Source organism: Mustela erminea, chromosome 14 (genome assembly GCF_009829155.1).
Source record: "Mustela erminea isolate mMusErm1 chromosome 14, mMusErm1.Pri, whole genome shotgun sequence".
NCBI lineage: Eukaryota > Metazoa > Chordata > Mammalia > Carnivora > Mustelidae > Mustela > Mustela erminea.
This window is the reverse complement of record NC_045627.1, coordinates 29,332,894-29,353,981: the sequence shown is the minus strand read 5'-3', so window position 1 is coordinate 29,353,981 and position 21,088 is coordinate 29,332,894. Positions and strand designations below refer to the sequence as shown.

The 21,088-nt window shown below is 44.1% G+C and overlaps 1 protein-coding gene across 3 annotated transcripts in view; it reads right to left on the bottom strand.

Moving 5' to 3' along the window:
* Positions 1-2,553: 2,553 nt before the first annotated feature.
* Positions 2,554-21,088, bottom strand: part of ARID5B (AT-rich interaction domain 5B) — a 177,312-nt gene continuing 158,777 nt past the window's right edge. For all 3 annotated transcript variants that reach the window (XM_032313597.1, XM_032313598.1, XM_032313599.1), the window contains 2 exons: positions 11,293-11,491; positions 2,554-7,813 (listed from right to left, as the gene is read on the bottom strand). In XM_032313597.1, coding sequence (XP_032169488.1) covers positions 5,645-7,813; positions 11,293-11,491 — 2,368 coding nt within the window. In that variant the 3' untranslated portion in view covers positions 2,554-5,644. The remainder of the gene's footprint in view (positions 7,814-11,292; positions 11,492-21,088) is intronic.

Below are 21,088 nucleotides of genomic sequence, written 5' to 3'. Positions count from 1 at the left end.
TTGATGTTCTCATAGCAGTTCATGTGATACAGTGAAATCCATGTGAACCAGAGCCAAGAAAAGGCAAGGCGAGCGCAGGGCTGGGGTCCTACCTGGGTCTGGAGTGTTTGGATTTACAAAGGGGTGATAGCCGGCAAGAAGAGGGCGAAGCCCAGGACATGTTGCTGCAATTCCTGCTGGTCCTTTCCCTGATAAGAAAAAGCATCTAGTGTCTTCTGTCAGAATAGCTGTTTCCCGCTCCCCGGCCCCAGAGTTGTGGTGACATGCCTGATAGCAGCTTACTCTCTCCTGTCTATTTCTAGTCCATCCTGACCAGATGGTCTGTGTTGTAAAACAGGACCCCCACCAAAGTCTGTCCAACTTCTCCCCAGGCCTGATCTCTGGGACCCACTAAGAAGGGAGCACACAGAGTACTACTTCGTGAATGCTTCATTTCAACTCATAGTAAGCTGAGCCAAATCAGCGGGGAGACTGAGGCAGAGGATGAAGGGATGGATGGTCAGGACTCTATCTTCATCAGGTGTCAGAACATTCTGCTCTCCCAGCTGCTTGGCGCTGGGAGAAGCACTGGTCATTTCATTTGGGATGGTGGAGTGTAGAATATATTAGACTGCTCTCCATCTGTCTTCCCACAGAAAGTGACACTGAAAGAAATCTGAACAAGTTACCACCCTGCTTCAACCTCTTCTTAGGAAAAAGACCAAAACGTTCAGCTGGTCTGTTAGCTCTACCAATGTGGCCCCTGTAATACTCTCTCACCTTACTTCAACCTCATTCCCTGGACCTTGTGAATCATGCTCTGTCACACAGGTTTCTTTCCTTTCCTTTCCTTTTCATTCTTCTTTCTTTCTTTCTCTCTATTTTATTTTATTTTTTTGATTCCTGATAAGCCAAACTTGTTTCTGCCACAGGACCTTTGCATACATGGTGCCTTGTGTTTGGATTCCTCTTCTCCCAGTTTTCTCTCACCTGGTCAACTCATACTCATCCTTCACATGTCAGTTGAGTCACTACTTCCTCTTCATTTATCACGTTAGTTACCACCCTCTTCTCCCCTGGAACTAGGTCAGGGTGAGGTTTTGTATTTATATGGGTAACTACTAGATTAACTCTTTCTCATAAAATATATAAGCTCCAGAGACAATACTTGTCTTTTCCTCACCATTATATTGCCAGCTCCTAACATTATGCCTGGCAGTTGAGGTATGAACAACTCTTTGCGGACTAAGTAGACAGTGGACTTTTGTTATCTTCCAGGAGAGGACTGTGGTGTACAAAGGAAGTCATAGACTTAAGAGCTCTGGGTTCAATTCCTGACTCTGCTGGTTTGTTGGTCATGTGATCTGGGGTGAGTTGATTTGCCCCTCTAAGCTGTAGTTTTCTCATCAGTAAAATGGGCATACCTGTATTCACATGGGGTGGTGAACACTAAAGATACTGGATGCCAGCCGGGCACCCAGCAGGCTGTCAACAAACTACAGACACCATCCTCAACATCACTGCCATCACCATCATCACTGCTGTGATCCAATTTGGAGACAAGGGGGTGGAAAGAACCCTTGTGAGGCCCCTGGACGTCTCAGGAAGAAGTAACAGATTGCTCACACCCAAAAGGAAACAGATAGTAACATTTTTTATTAAATATTACAGTGGATCAAAAAGTACAAAATATCTCTTGCCTGCTATGTGATTGGGAAACTATTGGCACGTAATACAGTATCAAAAGCAGTAATAAGTACAATTTGGAAAACATACAAAATTGAGTGTTTATAGTTTGGCTCAGCATTCTTCTGGTAGTGTTTAAACTAATGCAAAGGTTACTCAATAACCTCTCCATTGGGAAACTATGTAATATCACTGGGCCATGTTGCTATATACAAATAATCACCTTACAGAGCATAGAGGTTACATAGCTGGAATCACCAAAAGTATACAATATTTACAACACAGGAAAGTTTAAAAAAGTATAAACAGCCAAGAGATTATGCTGCTATTTTTCAGACATATTTCAACCATGGGGAGACAAGCAGAATATCAAATACATCAACAGCCAACACTGGAATTAAGTGCTCAAGATAATCATTGCAATGGTGTGGGTCTCACCAGGGCAAACTTGTTCCCATTTCTCTTTAAAACTGGGACAAGAGTAAAACTGGACCAGATGGGACTTGGCTGACCACCACCAAATGTGACTTTGTGGGACAACATGTGAAGAGAAAGAAATGGTTCTCTTTGAAGGCACACTACATAAAATATTCTTGTGGGATCACCTTGAAATTTCCATCAGACACACCAACACACTGAAATACAGTACTTGAGAATTCATGCACCAGGTCAGAAAGTTGTAAAGTCAACATTGAGTTTTAATAAACCCTTCTGTATATGCCCTGATAAACAAGTGAACTTAAGAGCTTCTAGCTAGTAAATAAATAAGTCAGTCCTGTGGCAAATATTACAAGTTCCAATCACTTACTAGAAGAATACTAAATTCTGAAACTCAGCTGGGCTGGGGTGTTTTTTTTGTTGTTGTTTTGTTTTGTTTCTTTTTTTATTTTGTTTTGTTTTTCTGTTTTTGTTTCTTTGAGTTGCCAAAAGTTAAACCAGAAGTTGCACGGAAAGGTTTTTTTTTTTTTTTTAACTATTATTTAGAATCTCCAAATCTCCAGTAAATCACGGACTTAGTGCTATTTTGAATTGCAACATTTCTTGGAAGCCACGCTCAGTAAATAGATTTATGACTCCATTGCCAATTAGATTCCACAGTTTCCTTTACTAAACTACCAATAACAATGGTTTGATTGCACAAAGAAAGGCTTGTGCAATTCCATTCAATAATAAGGCCCCTTGAACTCAAACAATGCAAACAAAGCCCTATTTAAGACTTTTTAAAATGTAGTTCTCAGCCAATGAAGAATTCAATGGTCTTTTTGAAAGATTTCCAAGATCTCTGTTCGGAGTTTTAAAACAAATAACACACTGCTTCTGTTGGGAATGTATACCCCCATTTCTCTTTATTCGTCCTGATGTTTTGCCGAGGGTATGAGCTTCCTCAGACAGAAACAGTGAGTCTCCTCTCGGAAGAGATGAGAAAAACAAAAGCTGGACTATGTTAACATTGTTTGAAAAATGGTGTGATCGAATTCCAACATGATGAAACCAGACTGAAATCATTGTAGCGGGGAAAACAAATGCCCATATTCCAAATGGATAGGTGAGCTCCACCAGGGACAGGTGGCCCCATTTCTTGGAGAAACAAACTCCTAGAGACTGTGCACGATCTAGCCCATGTCTGTTGCGGAAACCCTGGAGATTCCGTGTTCTTCCATGTCCTCTGATTCTGTGACCATTCAGTCTAGTGCAACTTTCTTCTAGGTGTCCTGGCTAGCGTTCTGCCAGCTGGAATTGAGATCTCTTTCCCCCTCTATCTTGTGCAATAGCAGGATAATCTGCACTCACACATTTATAATCTATATGCTACTAGTCTATCTATTGTTCTATTAAATATATATATATATGTAAATATATATATATATGTGAAATTCCACAGGAAGGTAAATAATTAATTGAAGCAAATGGAACTCTTAACACTAGATCTCTACATTCTTTTGTTTCCACCTTTGGATATTAAGTATGTTACATTGAATATTTGGCTTCATATCATGGAGACATTTCAATACAAATGCACGGCATGCATGGCTTTGTTTAAGAGCCGCAGTGTCCTTGTTTACCAGTTGTGATTATTTTGCAGTCGAGTTACCTACTTAGAAGTTGAAAATTGTCATCAATTTTCATAGAATTAAATATCTCAGAGGTAAAAGACTGGTTAACTATGGTTCTACTGTCTACTGGGAGTTTGGGGGGAGGGGAGGGTTGGCTGGGGAGTTCATCAAAGCAGTCTTATCAGCAGGGATGGGACTCGGAAAGAAAATCCACTCTGTATCGATGGACTTTTAACACGCTTAGAAAAACGCATCCACCTTGATGTTACAGCTCAGCAGCGAATGGAACAATGGGGCAAGAATGACAGTACACACTCTGCACATCTGACTGCGTGAACAACTTGACCATTTCTTCCAGCGACAAAAGAAATCGTAAGGTGGACCGTATTGCCAGGTGGTTAAAGACATGACACACGCCACCAAGTGGGCACGCATACACCCGAATCTAACGCCCCATAAACCCCAAGAAGATGACTTGCTTTTGAAATGGGTCATCCAGTATGCCAATTCTCCCCAAAGATGGGGCCTGGGAGGTTCTTCTTGGGAACAACAAGAAACCAATTCGATGAAGGCAACGTGACTACCTACTACTCAAAAGACCACGGCCCGGGGAAGGTAACTGGCGCCCGGGCCTCCAGCCGCTCCTTCTCTTCCAGATCGTCGAGCTCCATCTTCTTCCCAACCCCCTTTCCCACACTGTTTAAAGGGATCAGTGCCAACACCAATGTAAATCATTTTGGCTTCTGTTCTAATTTCTGAAATTCCTAAAATATCTGTGCAGCCCACAAATATGTCCTCTAGACTCTTGTAATTCAGCGACTTGCTGCCAGTGAGGTTTTTGTTTTTATGATTCCTCTGGTATGTAGGACAGTTTCACAGCCTAGATAAGGTAAGTACAATGCTCGATATTTTCACATAACCCAATACTTCAAAGCAAAGCATTTGGCCGGTGAGCAGTGTATAAGCTCTTTCAACTATGCCATTTATGAGGAACAAAATCCTTAAGTTGCGGATCTGCAAAGGAACATTCTTTGCACTATTGTGTGCTCAACTGTTTCTTTTTCGTTTGTTCCACTAGAATCAGTTGCTTCAATTTGTAAACAATAACTTTACCACCCAAAGCTGCTCAAAATGATAAGATGTGGAAAAATTACAAACACACATCAACAACTAGGACAGTCAGTCAGCCTCGAAAACAAAACAAAACAAAACAAAGCAAAACAAAACAAAACCAAAAGACCTGCAAACAAAAGCGATACTGTTTAATTAAAAAAAGAAAAAAAAAAAAAGAGGACAAGAAGTAACTGGGAGAAAATGGAACTACCTGTATATAAATTAGGTGAGCAAACAGTGATACGGGTAGTTTTAAGAAGCAAATATATACAGTCATTTTAACAGTGTTTACTTCTCTGGATTGTTTAATAGTGTCAAAAGGAAAGATCTATTGAAGTTCCACTATACATTGCATTGATTGAACCTTGGAGAGTTTTAGGAAAAGAGGGGCATCCCTTGGCAAACTCTTGCCAGTCTTCCTTGCCCCTTCCTGTGAAATGCCTGCCCCCCCAACTTTTTTTTTTTTTTTTTTTTGCCCAGATTGTTCCTGACCATCGGAACTCAAGACGGGGTCTTCTAAATTCTTCCCGGGTACACATACGTCCCTTCACGAGACCCTCGTGCAAAGCGAACCATGTAGGTCCAAGGGCATCTGTGTAGGAAGGGGCTCGAGACTGACCAGCCAAGGCTGGAGTCGTCCCAGAAAAATCAGGTATGTTCACCTCCCCTTGGCGGCTCCTTTGGCTGGGACTGATCTCACCCCCGGATTAGAAGAAATCCTGACTTCTAATTCTACAAACCGGCACCCCCCAGGGTTGGGAGGGAAGCTCCGTGAGCCGCGCCGCCGCGCAGGAGGCCGGGCAGAGCTGGGCTTACAGTTTTGTACCGGGGTGTACGGACGACAGCTGAGAGGAAGGGAAGGCGGCTTGAGGATTTATAGCAGCTAAAGGGTAAATGCTGTTGTGCAAAAGGTCCCCATACGAACTTCCTACGGGGGTGGCCGCGGCCAAGTGTCTGTAAAGCTGCTGAGAATTTGTCGGCGATGTAAAAATCCCCCTTTGCATCACAAGCGAGTGGAAAGCCAGGGGCTGCATGAGCGGAGAAAGCACAGTCTGGTTTTTCAAGTACTGCAGAGAATGGGAGTAGCCAGCCGGGAGCCTGGAGTTGAGGCCCGAGCTGCACAGGCTCCCGGAATACAGACCTGGGAAGATGGGGGAGGAGAGCGGGAGCTTGTGGCCTTCGGACGCGGCCCCCGCGTGGCCACCGTGCGCCGCCTTGCCGCCCTCGCTCTCCGGCTCCGAGGAGGCCTTTTCCTTGCCGCAGGCCTCCTTGGCCGGGTCCAGGGGAGACACGGCCCGGGCCTTCTTCCCCGCAATCACCAGGTCCAAATCTTCCAGGCTGCGCTTGATGGGCCGCGCGGCCCCAATGTTCTGGGGGCTGGCCTTCCGCTGCAGGACGGGGTGCACCATGCCGTCGATCTTCCTGAAGTTCTCTAGTCTCACGTGGTGAGGTTTTCCCGAGCGGGAAAGCGACTCCGGGTACCTTTTTGGGGCCGACGTGGTCATGGGTGAAACCCGGCAGGCTTTGGGGTGACAGTCCCGACTCTGGCTGTTCATGACCTGGAACTGGGAGACACCTTTGTTCTCCTGGGGCCCCGGGGCCGCGTGGGCCAGGCCCAGGACCTTGCCCGTGGGTTTGTGCAGATTCTTGGGAAGGCTCAGATCCGTGGGCTGATCATCCGTGGCGGCTTCTGCCGCCGCTGCCTTCTTGTCCGGCAGGTGCAGCGACGTGAGATAATTCACGTGGAGCTTCTCTTGGTGTTTGTGGGAAGGAAAAGAGCTGTTGTCCGATTCCCTGTACATGTCCCTGCAGGGGTACTTGGATGTCTGCTCGTTGTGAAGATGGTGTTCAGTGTGTCGGTAGAGGCTGTGCAGGTGAGGAGAGGAGTAGAAGTCGGCCAGGAAGCTGGGCATGTGGGAGTGGGGGAGCGCCCTTTTCTCCAAGAGCTTCTCCTTGCCCTCCTGAATGTCTTGCTTCAGGACGTAGGAGTCAGCAAGGGGGCTAAGGTGGTGCTTGGAGAAACTGCAGCGGTGAGGATCCGATCGACCGAGTTTGTCGTGCTTAAAAATGTCACTGATGCTCTTTCTCTCCTCCGATGGCTTGCTTCTGAAACTCTGGACGTGCTGAATCACCGAAGGCCGGCTGACCGCCATGTGATCGGGACCCTGGCTGTGGTGGGCCTGGGACAGACCCGAACACAGGTCATCCCTGGCCATCAGTTTCTTTTTGCTGATCAGAGGGGGTGGAGAGCCATAGGGGTAGCTGCTGGAGAGGCTGGCCCCACTCACTTGCGACAGAAGCTTCTTCTTGGCCAGCGGGGACATGATGCCGGGGTTGCCCCTTGAGTAGAGCAGAGGCGTGTAATTAAGTCCATGGTTCTCATTCATGGGCCCGGTCAGGTCTTTGTCTTTGAACATGTCAAATGACTGGACCACAAGGACCTTCGGGGTCTGCTTGAGGGCGTTGTGGATGTCATCGCTGCCCAGCTGGTCCACCTTCACGGTGCAGTTGGCAATGTAGTCCGCCATTGCGGGCAGCTTGTCATCCTCCAGCTCGCTCTGGTTGGCCAGGGGAGGCTGCGTCGTGGCGAAGCCAGGGAAGGGGGCTTCCTGGAGTTCACTGTCGGGGTTCTCTGTAAAACAGCCGGTCTGGGGGTCTTGTTTTGAGTCCACAAGAGCACTGGGGGAAGTGAGGGACTGTTTGCCAGCCCCGGAGCCCAGCGCCGGAGCCCTCTCAGGGGCCGTGGGGGCACTTGGGAGTGGAGGAGCGGGCCCCTTCTCTCCCACCTCCTCTGCTGTCTTCTCACTGTTGGCACCTTGATCTGTGTCGCTGTCCTTTTCTGGGTCTGCTCTAGACCCTAGGGGCCTCGCTGCAAAATCCTGGTAGCCTTCCATTTTCTTCTTCACATCCGCTGCCGGGAGAGGCTCAGTGACGGTCTTCTGATTTAACGTCTCTTGTTCCTTCTCTGGCTCTGATGAAGCCTGATAAAATATTTCAAAAGGCAGTCAGAAGGAAGCCAAATGCATTGACACTTTTGCTATGAAACAAAATATTACACGCAGCAGTTTTTCTTGAAAACAGGCTTGTCAATCAGCTCAGGGAGTTTCTGTAAAGCTTTATTATCCCCCAACCACAGCTCTAAACAAAGAAATCTAAATTACAGAAACATTAGGGCAGAAATGCATATTTCGCTCAAGTCCCTTGTGAGACACCTATCAGGAGAGCGAAGTGTTCTGTACCCATGGCATACTATCTTACCACTCCTTGATTCTAATATATAGTTTAATTCTGAGGTTGTTTTCTTGTCAAATCAGTCAATTATCCAAATGGGTTTTAAATTACATGTTGTGCTTTATGACACTTTGGAGAAAGATTTTTTTTTTTCTTTTAAGCATCTCTCTTTCAAAAACCAACCAACCCCACGTCAACAACAACCAACAAACTTACTAGAACCCCTTGCCTTTCTCCGAGAGAGCAAATCCCAACCCAGGGCGTTCAGTACGATGCATAAAATTAGCAACGCGTAAGTGTTAATTTCTACTCAGCACCATATGACATGCAGAAAATGCTAAAATACTGGAAAATTATGCAGATGCAACACCAGCCTGTCTACCTGAGGGACAGAAGGACTCCAAGTCCTTCTAGGCTGCAGCAAACTACATTTCTATTAAAGCTAAAAATGAAGTCATCAAAATTCAGGCAGTGAGCACCGCCCCAAATACAGCTTTTCTGCTCACTGGAATACACCGTAGTCAATGAGATGGATGCTCTTTATGTGTCCGTATTGACCGAGGTTATGGGCACAATTTGACCCATTCATTGCATTATGTAGCTGTGCAAAGTTTGACCTTAGAAGGTCATTTTAACTTTCCATCTGTGACCCAGCTGGCTGACGGGCCCTTTCAAAACTGTCACTCTGTCCTGACATGTCTTAGGGAACAGTCACAAAATAGTTGATTGAGCTGGTCTTCTCTCCCAAGGCCCCCCCCCCCCCCCCCCCCCCCTCCAGCTCCACTGCATCTCATCCCTTAATCGTTGTTCTTTGTTAAAGAAAAAGTGTTGAACACATTAACATCTTTGGGTAAGATTGAGGATTCTGGTGTAGGGATGCATAGAAATAAACATTTTAAGGAATCATACCCTTTCAGAGATGTTTCGCCTTAAATCCGCTGGAAGATGTCCCTGTCTTTTAGGCATGTGTTAGACCTGAGAGCTTTTGCTTATTGTCTTTCTTTTCTTCCCTCCCTCTCTCCCTCCCTTCCTCTCCCTCTCTCTCTTTTGTACTAATAGCTGCCTTTTCCATGACAAATATCATTTCTTGTTCCACATTAACAATCATCACTGGTCTCTTGAGCTTAGGCATTACATGAGAATACAGAAAAATGAGTACGTCAAGGGAAAAAAGGCAAATTGCATTTAAATGTTAGTTTCTGATGGGGCTGTGGTTTGAAGTGAAGCTACAGGGGATACTCAGTCTCACTGAAGTTTCTGTGACCCAGGCCTTTGGTTACAGAGTTCTGTGGCTGTCACTGGAAAACAGGTTAGGGAATCTCTGAAAGCTAGGCAGAAAAAAGCAAAGGACCCCTTTTAGGCATTTTAGGATCTGCCTTGACATGTTACACTGTGCCTTCCCACCAGGCAACTTGCAATCCAATGGCCTGAAGACAGTGGGTTTGGCTGGAAGGGATTTATAAGCCCTCCTATCTCCATTGTGTTTATTGCTGCGTACTGAAAATATCAAAAATTAAAGACAATAAAAACACCAATGGCAATAACAAAATCCAAACCCCCAACGCGCAGTCAACAAGAAGAAATACACCTGGTCAAACACATGGGTCTATGTTGGATGTGGGGAGCAGTTCTTACCATAAGGTCAACTTGGAGAGGGTGTGAGATTCCAGGTGGATCAGATGACCTGATCATGATACCCTTTGACCTGCCAGATACTTAAAATGCCCCGAGGCACTGGGGCCTATAAGAAACAGGGAGCCTGAGGGCTTTCAGGGTTTCTGTGAGCCAGAAGAGCAGACCCTCTTCTTGCTGACAGGCATCTCCCACACTGATGGGCTTCAGGGCAATGGGCTGAGAATCCCTCCTGCACCTCACAAAAACAGCCATTTCAAACTCCATCCCCACAGTGGAGCCACTCAAAGGTCAGCTGGCCTCTGGCCTCAGTTTGTCCTCTGGTGCTTTGGCAATGCTGTACATATGGTATCTAATAGAACTCACTGATCCAAAACCCTGTAATAAATCAGCAGGCCAACAGGATAAAGGAAGAATGGAATGTGAGCCTTAACTTGGAATTTCCTTGCTTTTGGCCATTTATGTTGCAAGCTTGCAGATGTTTAGAAATCTCTCTGCATCATCTTTTTCCCCCATTTTTTAATCACTAAAGCTTAGAATAATTATGAAACAAAAATGAAGGCAACACAAAAGTCTTTTCTTGGTATTCATAATATCTTCTTACTCAGGAGTCAGTTGGGTAGATTAATTTCTAGTTAGGAGGCTGGTGTGTGTGTGTGTGTGTGTGTGTGTGTGTGTGTGTGTGTTTTGAGCCAGTGTTTAATTAGAGAGTCTCTTATGTGTTCATTATAAACCTGATTTTTAGGGGGTGTTTAATATCAGCACCAAAATTCCCTCTGGGGTTGGATCCTAGAACATGCTGTCTCCAAATGTTGCTGCTAAGTTTTTTTTTTTTTTTTTTTATGGGCAGCAGGATTTTTTATTATTCATGTTGAAACAGAGCCCAGATCAGCCTCCATGCCTGGCTATACACTGACGAGTAATGGCTTCTACCAAAGAGCTGTGGGGGCTGTGGGTAATGGGGCTGGTTTAAAAAGGTTCAGAAACTACCTGTTAACATGAGAGATAATAACGGTTTCAGAGGAATAATTTCAAAATTCTCCTATAAATAATATGTACTTAAGATATTTCTAAGTTGGTCCCAACCCAAGGCTGGTGCACAGAGGTCAGTTATAGGAGGCAAAGGAATCTCTGAAAGTTCGAAGACAGTCCTGCAGAGACACGGCCCCTCGTGTCAACATCCCTCCTTGCTAGAACCCACAAAGCATGTTTTCAGAGGCCCACCAGCTCCTCGGATAGACTGACTCTGAAATGGCAAAGAAGCCACATTGTTCACACCAGAGTCCCGTGCCTTCACAGGGCTGAAGCTCTGGTTCCTTCTCTCGCAAAGCTGGCGTTTGCTCTCAGTTTTCCACAGGATGTTCCCCTCTTTCTAGATCCTATTCTTGGCCTATCCCATGTAATATCACGCACTGCCTTCCAGGGCCCCAGTGGACCTACAGATCCGCTCTCTGGGGAACTGTGAAGCTGGGGGAGAGGGGGTGCTCTCAGTCTGGGGCTGCAGGGGCACAGGGACCCGGCTGCAGACGCAGGGCTCCGGAAGACCTGGGACAGGACGGGTCTCACAGAGGTATTTCTATGGAGGACAGCGACTCACCTCTGACGATTCCTGGGGCTTTGGGGCATTCTCTTTTTCTTTCTTGCTCTTAGGAATTTCATGTTTGATGCGTTTGGTTGCTGATACTTTTGTTTTATTCTCATGTTCCTGGGAACTGTTCTCCTGTTTCCGGGGTTTGATTGGAGGCAGGGGCTTATCTTCCTCTCCTTTAATAAACCTCTCATATGGTAGGATTAATCTGGAAGGATAGCAGAAGAGATGATCAATCATGGGAGGCAATTCCAGGAGCATCGAAGCTACTGGGTTTTAGCTTCTTTTCTCAATGCAAGCGGATTATTGAATGACTCCATCTCCAGTAACACCAGTGGATTTCTAGAAACTTATTCCACAGCTCTGGGCTCTACTTCCTCAGTCTAAAACCAGTGCCTCACAACTTACAAACACTCCTTTGCAAGACAGCTTTCTGGTTTTGTAACTCTATATACCAAAGATACCAACGGAAGCATCCAAAGTTAACATCATTATCACAGCTCATGGAACCTGGCTAAGGGCCAACAACAACAACACAGCAATAATAGCCACACTCGCGATGGCTGCCATGCGTTTGCCGTTCTGCCAACAGTGATTTATGGAGCACCTACTGTGTGCGCCGCATTCACGGCACTGAGGTGCAGCAGTGAACAAAACACTCAAAGCCCGTGACTTCATGACGATGATATCCAGGGAGCTACTGGTATGCACCAGGTTAATGTCCTCGATACACTATGTGGATTATTCCATGTAATCTTCCCATCTGTGCGAAGCGTTATTGTCATTGTTCTTACTACTGCTATGACCACGACTACCATTATCGACTCCCTTTTTTAAAAAAGATTTTATTTATTTATTTGACAGACGGAGATCACAAGTAGGCAGAGAGGCAGACAGAGAGAAAGGAGGAAGCAGGCTCCCCGCTGAGTAGAGAGCCCGATGCGGAGCTCCATCGCAGGACCCTGAGACCATGACCTGAGCAGAAGACAGAGGCTTAACGCACTGAGCCACCCAGGCACCCGTATCACTCCCTTTTTAACAGATGAGGCAGATGAGGCCCCAGAAAGGCTGAATAATTTGCCCAAGTATCACACCTTTTGTTAGAGATGGAATATGAACCTTGTTCTGCCTGCCTCTGAAGTTTATATTTTCATCCACGTCAAAGTATAGACCAAACACTGAAGATAAAGAGGCTTATGGAAGGCAAGCACAGTGGGGCTGAGAAAGCTAGCTATCTTCTCCTGAGCTCTGAGGCGGGTAAGGGATTCCAGTATGATCTCCTTTTTTGGGGTGCCAAACAAAAGAGGTCCCCGGGGAGGAGGAGGGCGGACAGACCACTCAAGCCACAAAAATCAGAGGGCTGAAAAATTCAAGCACTTCAATTATATAACTTTTAAAACAAAGTACATAAAATTGTTCTAAAAAGAGAAACATCAAACAGCTCTAGTTTTAATCTGTTTTCCCTTTGCGACATAGCTCTTGATCTGAAAGGGAAAAATAGCTGATGTAATTAAAAGGGATGGATTGCATTACAATCTCAGTTTCAACTTCAGTGATTAAAGTTTTTATAATGCATTTGGTATGATTAATGACTCACTGTGGGATTAATACAAGACTCAGCCTTAAAAATATGAACTTTAATACAGCAAACATAATTTGTTTTAAATAAGACAAGTTGACTCAATGAAGAAAATGTACTTGGCTTATAAACAACATAAATCTGTTCAAATATTGGGAACCCTAATTATTTTTAAACTAAGACTTCCAGGCAGAAACTTCTTTGGTTTGGCTATCTGTTAGCGAGCCACTGAAAGTGGTTTCTAACCAAGAGATCCGCACCTCATCTCCTTCAACACACACAACTGTACAGGTTCCCGAGTACAGACGTATCAACTTTATGATAATATTTCACCGTTTAATAAAATACCAAGTAAATGATGGGAAAACAAAATCCCAATTTACAACGTATTAGAAACAAAATTCATTTACTGAGCATGCTCGGACAAGGTATGTGCAAGGAGGCGTGAATAATAGTTTCGAGCCCTCCATCTGGCAGGGGGCCAGCCATGAAGATCAACACAGCCCATGGGGAATAGTTATCTTCAGATCCCATTACAAACTGAGTTTAAACATGTTACAGCTGCTAAAACTGGGAACTGTTCTCTCTGTGTAGACTTACTAAAATAATATATGGCTTCCCACTGTAATATTACAGTTAATGTTTATATAATAAAAAGCATAACTAAGCAGAAGAAGAGAGAAAAAAGCAATCTTGTTCATACTTGAATTTATCCCGACTCGTCTGTAAAGTCCCCAACGTTACCCCAATCCCTTTTATCCGCACAGTTCTGCCGGGGACTTGATCCCCTTTCAACATCGGCAGGTTGCGGATTTCTGTCTGGGAGCGAAAGGCATCGAATATTTTACATTGGAAAAAAAAATATTTTAAATAGACTTTAATGAAAACATATTTTTTTTTTATTGTTGGGACAGATAGGTTTGTTTTACTTGTGTTTGGTTGCCATGGGAACCTGAACAGCACGGAAGTCTGGGTATTCCGAAGGTGGCTGTTTGTCGGGACCACCCTTGACACCGACTTCATTCCCTCATTGACACGGCGACACCTTGAGGAGACCTCCTCGCAGGAAGCACGGCCCCGTTACCTCTGAGTGTGGGGAGAGGGTTCGAGGAGGCAGAGAACTGGGTGGGAGACACCCAGCTTGGGGCCCAGAGGACCCCTCACCTCCAGCTCTGACGGTTGGGGTTGGAGCTCGCAGGCCCTCCAGAGGGGTGGGTGCTAAGGGGATTTGAATTTCCTCATACAGCTTTGCAGATTCAAGAAGCAGGGCAACATTTCCATTTCATCCTCCCCACCCCTTACCGCCGCCACTTTTTCTTGCCTTTTCTTTTCCTTTCTTTTTTTTCTTCTTCACTCAACTCAGCAGCTGGCTGGCCGACAGCAGTTAAAAAATACATTTCACTTTGCTGGTCAAAGGCCTAAAGCCAGAAGCAGGAAATGTGGAATTAAATGTTTCTTGTATCTGGAAAGAGGCATGACTAAGGTAAAACTGAATCCAAACACAAGCCTTGCTTGTTCAAGGTTTCCAGAGGGAGAGTCTATGTGAGCAAGTGAGTGAGTGTTTGTGTGTGTGTGTGTGTGTGTGTAAAGGTCAATTGAGTGGCTCCCCCCTCCCTTCTAAATCACTGAAAGATAATTATAGTGGCTCAGGGAAAAAAGGTTCCCAAAATAAAACAAGAAAGGCAGCAGCTAAAAGGAAACAAGTAGAAATATGACCAGCTAAGCCCTGAAGAACAGGGCACGGTCTCGCCCAGCACACAAACAATCACCGTTCATATAGTGATTTCCGTTTGGTGCGATTTTCACTGAATGTTTTTTCAGTTATCCTGTCACGGTACAACACAATTACCCCACAGGATATGATCTTATCATTTGATTATTAGAAGTTTTCACAGCGCAAGAGGACGAAAGCTATTATGGGTTTCTGAACATTTAAACGTTTAGCGTACATGTGATACCATTACAAACAGGTTAGCCAATATTAAGGTCAACATTGCCCAATGCAGGAAGCTGAGGCGGTCCGTATTGTATCAAGAATCTAGTATAATGCAACATGCCTGTGCCTTGCGGATGATTATTCCTCAAATATTTGTAGTACAACAAAGATTTAATCAGTTTCCAAACTATACAGATAAAAGCAAAAATGCACCCCAGCCCCCAAGAACTCATTACACAGGAGAAATATTTTCAATGGGCTGCAACTCTAAGAATGTGGGTTGGGTTTTAGGTGGGTGGAAGTAATGGGGAAGAGAAGCAATATATTCATTAGAAAATCCAGAGAGATTTTTACCCCTGATCTACATCTACTCTGGGAATTGAAAGCTAGGCAGATAAATGGGCCTTTATTATTATCCAGATTTCACATTTCAGATTAGCAAAATGCTTATTTACGATGCCATTAATGGCCCTGAAATAGGTAAGCCATCATGTATTAAAAAATAACATCTTTCCATAGGCATAAGATTTGTAACAGCATGAGATTTTATTTTTCCCTAGGAATAATACAAGAATAACATTTTCCACCCCAAAGCAGAAACAGTAGGGGAGCCTTTTGCTATCACCAAGATTCTTATTAAATTCAGTCACTGTGAAAGCAAGATTTTTTTTCTCCTTCTTCTTTTTTCTTTTTTTCCCCTTTTTTAAAATAGAGACGACTCAAAATCAACCCAAGTTAAAATTAACAAATCAATAGCATTATAACCTTGATTTATTAGCATCTGAGCCACTAAATTATCATCATACAAGAAATTGCTGGTTTGAAAAGATTTCGGCTTTGTTAAATCTCAAGTTAAATAATGGTGTGCCGTCTACTCGGTTTTTAGATCTGCCTCATCTGATATTATGAAAAATTCAATACATTTCTCTACAGCAGAAGTCAGGGGTCAGCAAATCTATTACTGTAATGTAAGTAATCTGGCAACCTGCCAACTCTTTCTCCCTTTTATTATTTTTTTTTAAACACCAAGGCAGATAATTTTATATTTACAAATTCTAAAATCCTCCGGGGTCTTGCCTCTCTTTCTCAACAAAAACCAGCAGCCTCACGCTCCAGAACTGTAGATGGCACATGTCCTCATCATTTGCATTTCATACAAAAGAAGAAAAGACTCTTCATCTTTATTAGGCGGCCTTCTCCCTTCTCTCCCCATAGGCAGAGGGAAAATAATGTCAAATCGCATCTGAACGAGTAACCACTAATAATCTTCTGTATTGATTCATGCTTGCATGGAATGACGGAACTTAGGAGCCCAAACACTGAGCCAACAGCGCTCAGGAGGAGAAATGAGAATCCGCCTATTGATAGAGCTCTGCAAAACGATATTATGATACTGTCTAACACTGATTCAATTTGGGGGATTGGGGAAAGAAAGCAGGAAATTTTTAGGGTAGTAGTTGATCATCAAACTCACCTGAGTTACTCTGTAGACGCTTTAAAGGCATCAGACCTGTGAAAAAGTCTAGGCCCAAAGACCTCCTGGTGCCCTCGGAACAGAATATCTTAGAGGCAGAGGGGAAAAAAGTTGGTATGCGTGTCAGGGCAAAAATGCTACTGCTATTCTTACATGTATTAGGTTTTTTTTCACAGTCGTAGAAAAGAAATGACATATTGGTTCCACTGGGGCTTCAGACCTGATCTGATCCCAAATGAAGTCATTATACCTCCAAGTTGATTCCAGGGTTGATAAATTCTAAGGCTTGGCCAGACATTTTCCTTCTCAGCCAGAAACTGAAAATATAACTTCACTGTGAAGTGTGGGAAGCAATCTTTCACCAAATATGGAGCCAATAGAAGGTATATTTTTCTTTTTTGAAGGTGATGTATGCATACTGGTTAAGGATCCAAGAAGAAGAGAAAGTTTCTACTCCCACATATGGTTTACCTCTCAGGGTTCCAGACCATGACCAAAGTGGTGGAAGAGCCTTTGGGTGACAGGGACCAAAACCAAGGTCAAGTACACAAATGTACTATGGCAGTGTACATAGAAGTGGGATGTTTCCTCAGTGGTCACAACACTCACTGAGTACAAAAGAAACTTTGTTCCTGTTCTTTTTAAAAGACAAGCTCCACCTGAGAAAGATGTAGGTTCTGGGTAATGATCTCCTTGGTTTTATGGTGTGAGTTTCTCTAAAGCAGGAAAAAATAGTGTGCAGAGGGTGAGAAGTAAAATATCAGTAACCAAGAGAGCTGAGAAATAGATGTCCAGTACCCCCCTCGAACAGCTGAAGAGGTGAATTGAAGTCTTTGAGCATCAAACCACAGAGACAGAGTCCATGCTGACATACAGGCCACAGAGAATGAGCCTACGGCAGGACTCATGTAAGCCAAGAACGTGGTGGGAGAATGCAGCACGGATTCTGTATAAAAGACTTAGCTTAGCCCATGAGCTCACCAAGGGTAAACTGTACTGAGCTTTTTAATAAGGAAGTGGGCATAAATCGCATCATTTGTATTCTGTGTGAGATACCCAAAAGGTATGTGGCCCATTATTATCAACAATATATGGCCACTTGTCTTCAGAAGAGCTCTTTCTTGTGAAAACTACCTGCCTACCACTACTCGAGAGGCAGTAGAAGATGAATGAGAAAGTTTTTTGAAGGCATTAATTCTGAATCTTTGCCCTGGAAGTGGTGGGAGTGTAGTTTGTTGGGCCTAATGACTGACAGCTTCCTTGATGGTCCTGGAGTGCCTATAACCCTAAGCAAAGAAAGGAGGGTGGAAAAAAAAGGGATCTGGAGCTTGGCCCCAGCAAGATGGCGGCTGAACTCCTATAAAGGATAGTCAATGTGAGAAAGGTAGCTTGAGGATGGTGGGCCCCCTGAACTGGAGTTACATTGATCTATGGGATCTTGGTGAAAAGGTGAGGAGGGAGGGTGGGGAGGGAAAATTCTGGTGGTTCTTCTGTATTGATTATAGACATTATGACATTAATAGCAGCTGCCACATATGAAGTGCCTATTAATACCAGGCATTTTGTATGTCTTACATTCAATCATTACAAAAAAAGTATATACAGGTATGTTATTTTGTCCTCATCTCATGGATGAGGAAATTGAGGTTCAGAGTTAAATAGTTAAATAACTAGTAAAAGGCATGCAGCTATTAGGTGCCAGCATTTGAGTTCAAACACAGATCTGCCGGCCTCTTGGAGCTGCCTGCCTTCATATCAGCAGGGCAGCAGTGCATTTTCATACGTTGTCTAAATAGCACCACCAACCAGGAGATACTGAACTGATGACCCCTGGCTTCAGGGAACCCTAAGTTCTCAAAGCGCTAAAAAAATCAGGGTGAGCATTCTCCTTTTCTCAGAGGCCATTCCGCAAAGAGTCAATCCAGTACAAGGGAAGCAGCCCTATGGCTCAGGCACTGGGCACAGTGCTCCTCTTACAAAACGCCAGGATCATAGGCCAAGATTCTCTAAAAGGTGGCAACTGTGATTGGATCAGGTCCAACTTGCCGGTGGACGGTAAGAGAAGCTCAAGCATCTACCCTCCATGAATTCCAGTCTGTAGCACTTAATCTACACACACAGCTGAGGTTCTCATGGCCTCTCCGGCTAGAACAAAACTCCTCAGGTGTTTTGCTTCTATGATGCCTCCATACCACTTCTAAGAGGGTCTACACTGATGTTAGCCCCACTGTCTTTCAACTGAAGACCACAGTGAAGAAAGTTGGGATGGATTTAAGGAAAGCTGACTTTGTGCCCCACGGATTAAAATACATGCACAAAACAGAGAATGCAGATCATCAGCCCACCCAGCCCCCCACGATGCCAGCAGCAACTCTTCTTCTCAATGAGAAAACAATGACTAGCTCCGAATGAAGTTGCATGGATCCATTTCAAGGGCAGGTGAACATTACTATTTCAAGAATAATGGACAAATGTAACTACAGTGTTTTCAACATAACGAGCACCCTACAAATGAAGGCGGGCACTGCCGGTTATGTAAAAACAGGCAAATAACTATTGCATTTAACTCCTGTGGAGGTGAGATCCCACAGGTTACAGAGTTTCTGAAATGTTCAACAATTCCCCCAAACATTTATTACTTTGATCAAACTTTGTAATAACTTGTATAAAACCAAAATGTTCCAAGAGGTTTTCACTGGAAGAGTTAAGGATATATTTTAATGGTAAACAATTACATTCTTCTATCATCTGATCCTTTTTTTCTTTCTTTTTTGGAAAGAGGCTCTCTGAATTTTCAATAGTGCCTTTGTGAAGGCATCTGCTACTCACGTAATTGAAAAGATGTTTGTGCAGTGGCATGCTTGCGAGTACAGTTATTTAATCTTAATGATAAAGCCCCGAGGACAGAAAATCATAAGTAGAAACCTCTTGTTATTTATCAAAAAGAAAAGGGGCTAAGACACCTAATCTATTCTCAAATTTAAATTCATGCTTGATGAAAACTATCAATAAAACATCGGACCTGCAAAGGTTCTTAAATACTATAGCCAGGTTCAAAGGCGTGAATAGAGGGGAGGTAGGGAGAAAACAAAAATGAGACAATAAAGGAGCCTGACAAAGAAAAACTGTTTGGCAAGCCTTGTTTTTTTTTTTTTTTTTTTTTGGGTCAAACAAAGAACTTGCTGTAGTTTACAGCATGACACACACACTTGATCAGTTTGTGCCTCAGGGTGTTTTTACACTCTAGAGTGTAAACTCTAACTTCTATTAATTACAACTTGCATTCAGAGGCAAATTTAAGAATTTTAAAATAGAGACTTTTTCAAAGGCTGTTGTTTATTTTTTTTTTAAACAGAAACCAGTTTTTCTACTCCAGGGCCTGGCAAGGGCTTTGTTTTCCTTTTTAAAAGTTTCTAGAACTATCCAGGCTTTGGAAAGTATCCGAGCATTTTAAGCATGCTGAGTGAGTGAGAGGGAGGCTTTTGCTTATGAAGTTATCGGACTGTCCTTTTGGGAGAGATTCTGGAGGTCTTTCTCAGCCTGCCTGAGTCTCGGCACCTTGCTCGATTATCCCAGGCTGCTGGCTGTGGATAAGAGCCAGGAGGCCTTCTGTGGGCTTGGGGAAAAGGTTGATGAGAGGGTGTGTGTGACAGTGGTGCTGAAGTGCTACTTGCCATCCCCATTGGCCAGAGCCCCTCTCACCAAGCCAGTGGTCAGAAAGGAGCTGAGTCCATAGATGGGCAACCCCGCGTGCTCATGGGTAAGGATGGGGCATGGTCTACCCCCTGGACTTTGGGGCAAGGCAGCCAATAAAGCCTGAGAATATAAACTGTAATACCTGCCTTGTGTATCCAGTTTGGAAATTCGGCCTTTGTATTCACCAGACAGCTTCTTCCACCATCTCATTCCCTACCTCTTGACACACATTTCCTAGAGGAAACTGTCCTTTTTGTTTGGATTTAATGTAATTAATTCAACCCCTAATTTCTGAGTCCCCGATATGTTCATGATGCTGTCCTGGGTGCACTGGGGAGACTCCGGGAAAGCAAGAGTCCACGAGCCTTGCCCTCAAAATTAGTATCTTTATGGTCTTGATTTCTACAGCGGAACAATTTAGGCAATGTACAATGGCCTCTGAAGTTAAAACCAAACTCTTTAAGATCCAGTTCAAATTCTAGATCCTCCTGAAAGACTTTGCTTATTCTAGCTGAAAAGTCTCTGTTTTTGATACCTGTTGAACTTATCTGTAGCAATTATTTACTTCCCTGAGATTTTTTATAGCCTGAAGTATCTAACCCTCCTTCATGTATTTATGGACAATGAGTCAGATTGTATGGTAAGTTAGGTAAGCCAAGGATCACAGCACCTTCTGATTCTAATGAATAGTAATGGCCCAGGGTGCCATACTAAGAGGAGTTCTGAAGCTGAGCTTGGGCTCATGGAGATCAGTATGGTGTTCCCTTCACAGTCTCTGCCAGGAACGTAGTAGCATGGGCCCCTCCTCACTGACTGCCAGCCTGATTCCAGACCCTGTGGTTTATAGGTTTTCATCATCTCAGAGGGTGCTGTGGACACGGTAGACGTTCAAAAAACACCCAGTGGCTCTTGAGGGCAGCAGCTAAGGAAAAAGGCAGTCACTCGAATGGCAAAACTATCCTACCCCAGAAAAAGAAACCAGCCACTGGGAGAGGGCTTCTTACCAATTTCAAACGTAATCTTGGGCTATGTCGAAAGACTGATACTGCCACATCCCAAGAAGTATGATATGCCACATCTGGAATCGCTTTGGGTATTCTGAGTGACACAAATTGGAGGT